This window comes from Urocitellus parryii, chromosome 1 (genome assembly GCF_045843805.1).
Source record: "Urocitellus parryii isolate mUroPar1 chromosome 1, mUroPar1.hap1, whole genome shotgun sequence".
Lineage (NCBI taxonomy): Eukaryota > Metazoa > Chordata > Mammalia > Rodentia > Sciuridae > Urocitellus > Urocitellus parryii.
The window spans coordinates 277151401-277157955 of NC_135531.1; the positions used below are offsets into that span (position 1 = coordinate 277151401).

Sequence of the window (6555 nt, forward strand, 5' to 3'; positions counted from 1 at the left end):
CCTGCCTCAGCCTCTCAAATTTCTGGGATTACAGGCCTGCATCACTGCATCTGACTGAATTTACAGAACTCTTATGAGGAAACTGATTGGCTCAAAAACCTGCTAACCCAACATCGAGCAGAACAAGAGTTAACTAAATACAAGGAAATGCTTTGGCAGGTTTTCCTGCTGTCAGCCTGAACTGAAATTCTTAGGGTGCGTACTTTGATGATCTCCATAAGACTGATCAAGACAACTCCCTAGGGAATCTGCTTTATAAAACGTGGGAGGGACCCAAACTGCAGGGCAAGTCTTGGTATGTAGGAAGATGTAAATCCACTGAGGGGCCATTGGAACATCCCAGGGCTTCCTTCAAGGCCACCCTCAGTGGGGTGCTTTCTGGTTGGATGGACCTTTCCCACACAGGAAAGCCAGGCTGGGACGGGCACCACCTGTTAGAAGATGTATTTCCTTTATGTGGTTCTTGGAGAAACCTCGGGACAGAGGACCTCCTTTATTGGGTAGGTTATAAAGGTGCTAGATAAGGTGCTGTAAAAAAAGGGCACTACCACTGTCCTGATCATGTTCAGTCTTCTGGAAAGGTTGAAAAGGATGAATGGCATTTTAAGCCAGAAACGGGTAAAATGGTACATGCTTCCCAAGGAATACGGCTCAGCAACACAGAGGGTGAACTACCAGTCCAAGCTTGAATGAATCCCAGGGCATTATTCTGAATGGAAAAAATGTCGTCTCAAAAGACCACACACTGATTCCATCGATATGACTTAGAGATGACAAAGGGTTAGAAAAGCAGGTTCCATACTGGCTGGCAGGGATTAGGGGCTGAGCAGGAGGTAGAGTGTTTACACAGGGGTCCTGTGGGGCCGGAGCTGTGCAGACCTGAGCCTCCGCTGCCATCCCGAACCTACCCCATGATACAATGGAGGAGAAGCTGAGACCCACGTGCAAATGAGTACATGTAAAAAGAGGGAGACCTGTAAGCGGTACCATTGGGGGACAGTGTACTGGGCTTCTCTCGGCCTTGTTTCTCCTCCTCCTCCTCCTCCTCCTCCTCCTCCTCCTCCTCCTTCTTTTTTTTGTTTTTGCAGTACTGGAAACCGAACCCAGGGTGCTCTACCACTGAGTTATATCCCCAGCACTTTTTATTTTTTACTTTGAGATAGGGTCTCAATAAGTTACCCAGGCTGGCCTCAAACTTGGAATTCTCCTGCCTCAGCCTCCAAGTAGCTGGAATTACAGGCTTACACCTCTATGGGAATCTCTGGTTATGTGAGAACTCCAGTTTAAGAGCAGGATGATAAGTCATTGCAAAAGTTTTCTGGCTGAAGACTGACTTTGGAGTTCTGAACCTTTAACCTACAGCCTGGTTTAAAAAAAATAAATTAAATGATTAATTGATTAAGGGCCTGTCCAGTAGCTAGTCACCCCTGACCTTTAGCTAAGAATTTCCTTTTCAGACACAAAGAAATGTTTAAGGAGATGAAAATTCTAATTACCCTGATTTCCTCATTCTATTGTATCAGGTATCAAATTATCCTATTGCACCTTGTAAATAGGTATAATTATTATATGGCAATTAAAAAGCCCCCTTGATAAACTTGAAAAAAAATTTCCTAACACAGCATGACAACACAGGGCAGAAAGGGAGCAGGAGGCAGTAATGGAGGCAGGGAAGGCTCCTGGGTGTGTGTGTACGTGTGTGTGCATGCACACGGTGCTAGAGATGGGACCCGGGGCCTTGTGTGTGCTAGGCAAGCACCACTGAGCCACATCCCCAGCCTTTTTAAGACTTTTTATTTTGAGATAGGGTCTTGCCAGGTAGCCCAGGCCAGCCTTGAACTTGTGAGCCTCCTGCCTCAGCCTCCTGAGTAGTTGGGATTACAGACTGGTGCCGCTGCCCTTGGCTTCCAGATGTCTATTTTTAAGTGTGAGGTACTAAGGACATTCACACTTTGTACTTCGGATCTCTAGAATTTTTCATCTTGCTGAATGAGACACTGTATCCATTATCAGTGCCCCGTGTCCCCTTCTCCTAGTGCCTGGTGACCCATCATTCTTTTTTTCTCTTTAGGAATCAGACTACTCTTGCTACCTCAAATAGGCAGAATCATACAATATCTGTCCTTTTGTGACTGGCTGATTTCACTTAGCATAAAGACCACAAGCTTTCCTACATTGTAGCCTGTATTAGGTTTCCTATCTTTTTAAGGCTAAATAATATTCCATTATATGTATGGACCACATTTTGTCTATCCATTCATCCATTGATGGGCACTTGGAGTATTGGTCCATTTTCCACTGCCACAACAAAATACCTGAATTAGACAATGTATAGAGAAAAGAGGTTTGTTCCACTCAAAATTTTGAAAGTTCTGTACCCTGGCTCTGGTAAGGGCCCCTTGACTGATGGTAGATGGCATCATGGTGGGAGTATATGGAAGAGGGAGAGATTATAAGTCAAGACAGGAAGCCAGAAAGGAAGGAGGGGCTATCCTTTCTACTCTTACAGCCCACCCTGGTACAAACTAACAGGAGTCCCAGGAGAACTACATTAATCCTTTCTAAGGACAGGGCCCAAAATGACCTGGTCACCTCCCCCTACCTGCACCTCTTAAAGGTCCACCACCTCCCAACATCATCACCACACTGGGGGACAACCTGAACCACACCAGTCCCCGGCCCCTGGCAGCCCTCGCATCCTGGCCTCATGAGCATTGCCGCTCCGAACCGGGGACAGAGAGCTCAGCCCCTGCTTCTGGCTCCTTCGAATGTGCGCGGGTGGGGGTGAGGGTGGACTGAAATACTCCTGAACCCAGCCTGGGGCTGCCGAAACTTCCTAGGTCTTTATCAGAGGCTACACCGCGGGAGCGCCCAGGGCCTGTGGAGAACAGGCTCACACCTGGGGTCCTTCTACACATTCAAGGGAACAGGGGTCAACCTCCTGGGCAACTGCCAGCTCGCCATTCTGAAAGACCCGGCCCACCCACCCGCTGGCTGGCCAGGCGTGAATTCGACGCCCTGGCAGCCCTGCCCAGCCCACCTGCACAATCTGGAGCTACGGCTAGAAGCCCAAATTCATGGGGTCCTTCCCAGCACTGCCCTTTCCCACAGCACGGTCACCGTGGGACCTACTGCTGGGCCCACCCACATGTCAAGGCTGTGATGAGAGGCCAAGTGGGTGGCGGGGCAGCTGAGCCACCCTGCATCCCTCTTTCCCCTGTCTATGGGGCTGGTGGCATCAGGAAGCCAAACCCAGGTCTCTGGCCCAAGCTGTGTGCTTCTAACCCCAGCTCCCATCAGCACCCAGCTCCCGCCAGAGCCTGCTGGGTCAAGCTCTGTTCTAGAGCCTGACCCAGCAGGCTCCCAGGAAATACTGGAAAAAATAAGGTGAAGGAAGGACTAGGGTCCTCCACAAGAGGGGGGGTGACCTCAGCAGGACACTGTGAAAGCTCTGCACCCAGAGGGCGCCTGCCCCACTTGCCTGCCTCCCCTGCTGGGTCCATCACCGGAGCCGCCTCCGTCTGGATGCCTATGCCAGGCAGGCTCAGCCACACCCTCCACCACCCACGGCCAGCAAGCCTTCAGTTCACAGGGCAGGGCAGGGCCAGGATGGCTAGCTGGAACAAGGGGAGGGACATGGAACCTTTACAGCCAGGAACAAAGTCTTCCCCTATTTAAGTCCAAGCATCCTGCGCTGCAGCTGGTACCCTGGTGTCCCAGCCTGCCACCGACCACCAGACCGAAGACATGCAGGGAGCCCAGGCACTGCTGCTGCTGCTGGGCCTGAGGCTACAGCTGGCCCATGGTGTCATCCCAGGTACGAGGTTCCCCCAGCCCCTCTCCCTGCCCCACAGGCCAGCCCCCAGGCTGACCTAGCTGCACTCTCCCCTTGGCCAGTGGAGGAGCAGAATCCAGCCTTCTGGAACCAGAAAGCCACCGAAGCCCTGGACGCTGCCAAGAAGCTAAAGCCCATTCAGACCTCAGCCAAGAACCTCATCATCTTCCTGGGGGACGGTGAGTGCGCCAGGCTGGTCCACCCCGTGGTGCTCACGGGCCTTGAACCCAGGGCCACTGCTGGGTCCAGACCAGCCCTGGGGCTCAGGCCTAACGGGGATCTGCTCCTTCAGGGATGGGCGTGCCCACAGTGACAGCCACCCGGATCCTAAAGGGACAGGTGCAAGGCAAGCTGGGGCCTGAGACGCCCCTGGCCATGGACCACTTCCCATATATGGCTCTGTCTAAGGTGAGGCCTCTGAGCAGGGGGCTGGGGGCTGTGGCAGGGGAAGGACCCAGGAGAGATGGACCTGTCCTCCCTGTCCTAGGCCTGGGTGAAGGACTAAATGTCTGCCCCAGAGCAGAGCTGAGCGTATCTCTGTCCCCAGACATACAGTGTGGACAGACAGGTGCCAGATAGCGCCAGCACAGCCACGGCCTACCTGTGTGGGGTCAAGGCCAACTACAAGACCATTGGCTTGAGCGCGGCCGCCCGCTTTGACCAGTGCAACACAACACGAGGCAACGAGGTCATGTCTGTGATGTACCGGGCCAAGAAAGCAGGTGGGCTTGGGCCTGGGCTTGGGGTCAGGGCAGGCCTGGAGCTCTGGGTGGCCCACCCTGACCCCTGCCACCTCCAGGGAAGTCCGTGGGAGTGGTGACCACCACCAGGGTGCAGCATGCCTCGCCAGCTGGCACATATGCACACACGGTGAACCGCAACTGGTACTCGGATGCAGACATGCCAGCCTCGGCGATGCAGGAGGGCTGCCAGGACATCGCCACGCAGCTCGTCTCCAACATGGACATTAATGTGCGGCACAAAGGGCAATGGGAGGGGGCTGGCTGGAGGAGTGGGTTTTGAAAGGCCACAGCCCCAAGCAACCAATAGCCTGAGTTCTGGGGCCTGTTAGGGTCTCTGGGAAGGTGGGCAAACAAGAGGAGGCAGTATTGACCTGGTGGGGCAGTGGGGGCTGTCTGTAAGCTAGAAAGAAGGGGTTCTTTTTGCCCCAAGTTCAACTGCCCTTATGCTCTGGCAACAGGTGATCTTGGGTGGGGGCCGAAAATACATGTTTCCTAACGGGACCTCAGACCCTGAGTATCCAGGTGATGTCAACCAGACTGGAGTTAGGCTGGATGGCCGGAACCTCGTGCAGGAGTGGCTGCAAAAGCACCAGGTGAGAGGACTCACAGAGGCACAGTCATGGCAGGGACCAGGGTGGGGCTGCAGATCTCAGACTAAAAACTGGCTCTGTCCCTCCAGGGGGCCCGATATGTGTGGAACCGCCAGCAGCTCATTGAGGCATCCCAGGACCCATCCGTGACATATCTCATGGGTAATGACCCCACTCCTGACCTCAGTGGCCTCAGAAAGCTGCTATTGGAGCATGTGTGCTTGTGGCCATGACCCCCTCCCAAGTCAGTAATCACTGGGTCCCTTGTCCCTTAGGCCTCTTTGAGCCTGTAGACACAAAATTTGAGATCTACCGAAACCCGGTTCTGGACCCCTCCCTGATGGAGATGACGGAGGCAGCCATTCAAGTGCTGAGCAGGAACCCCCGCGGCTTCTACCTCTTTGTGGAGGGTAAGTCTGGGAGCCAGAAGAGCAGAGGCGGAGGGGGACCAGGACAGGACCAAGCTTCACGCCCCTCCCACTGGCTCCCGCAGGGGGCCGCATCGACCGTGGTCATCACGAGGGAACCGCTTTCCTGGCTCTGACGGAGGCGGTCATGTTCGACTCTGCCATCGACAAGGCCGGCCAGCTCACCAGCGACCAGGACACGCTGACCCTCGTCACCGCCGACCACTCCCACGTCTTCTCGTTTGGCGGCTACACGCTGCGGGGCAGCTCCATCTTCGGTAGGCGGGGACGGCGACAGGGGCTGTCGCTGCGGTGCTGAGGCGGGGGTCGCATCTCATCTGTCAACGGGGCGCACTGAGGGCGCCTGCCTCGCAGGGTTCTTGGGAGGAGTAAGCTGGTGACAAGGCGAAAGGCACCTGTGCCGCACACTGGGGTCTCCGGGGGAGGGCGGTGAGCTCAGGTGCCACTGTCCCCGCAGGGCTGGCCCCCCTCAAGGCCCAGGACGGAAAGTCTTACACGTCCATCCTGTATGGCAATGGCCCCGGCTACGTGCTGAAGTCTGGCGACCGACCCGACGTCACGGAGGTTGAGAGCGGTGAGTGCGGCCATTGATAGGTCGTCTTCTTGGGGACAGGGGTGGAGGGGGACTCTCCCGCCCTGAACTCCTCTTCCCGCCAGGTGCCCCCACCTACAAGCAGCAGGCGGCTGTGCCCGTGTCCTCGGAGACGCACGGAGGCGAGGACGTGGCGGTGTTGGCGCGCGGCCCGCAGGCGCACCTGGTGCACGGGGTGCAGGAGCAGAACTACATCGCTCATGTCATGGCCTTCGCCGCCTGCCTGGAGCCCTATGAGGCCTGCGGCCTGGCCTCCCCGACCCTCCAGAGCATCCCTGCGGGTTCCAGCTCTGCCGCTGCCTCATTGTCGCTGACGCTGCTGCTTGGGACGCTGCTATTGCTGCTGGGGGCAGTCGCCCAGCCCTGA

General features: G+C 55.6%; 1 protein-coding gene across 1 annotated transcript; it reads left to right on the plus strand.

The window, feature by feature from the left end:
• The first annotated feature begins 3747 nt into the window (after window positions 1-3747).
• On the plus strand, window positions 3748-6555 carry LOC113199697 (intestinal-type alkaline phosphatase-like). The gene is made up of 11 exons (XM_077799673.1): window positions 3748-3817; window positions 3898-4014; window positions 4128-4243; window positions 4383-4557; window positions 4635-4807; window positions 5037-5171; window positions 5258-5330; window positions 5444-5578; window positions 5662-5853; window positions 6054-6170; window positions 6254-6555. The coding sequence occupies exons 1-11, from the start codon at window positions 3748-3750 to the stop codon at window positions 6553-6555; spliced, it is 1605 nt and encodes a 534-aa protein (XP_077655799.1).

What these genes read in the sequence shown, in the direction of transcription:
- LOC113199697 (XM_077799673.1), top strand. Translation starts at nt 3,748, where the DNA reads ATGCAGGGAGCCCAGGCACTGCTGCTGCTGCTGGGCCTGAGGCTACAG. An exon ending in ATCCGTGACATATCTCATGG is followed by an intron (nt 5,331 to 5,443) that starts GTAATGACCCCA and finishes CTTGTCCCTTAG; the next exon opens with GCCTCTTTGAGCCTGTAGAC. An exon ending in CGTCACGGAGGTTGAGAGCG is followed by an intron (nt 6,171 to 6,253) that starts GTGAGTGCGGCC and finishes TCTTCCCGCCAG; the next exon opens with GTGCCCCCACCTACAAGCAG.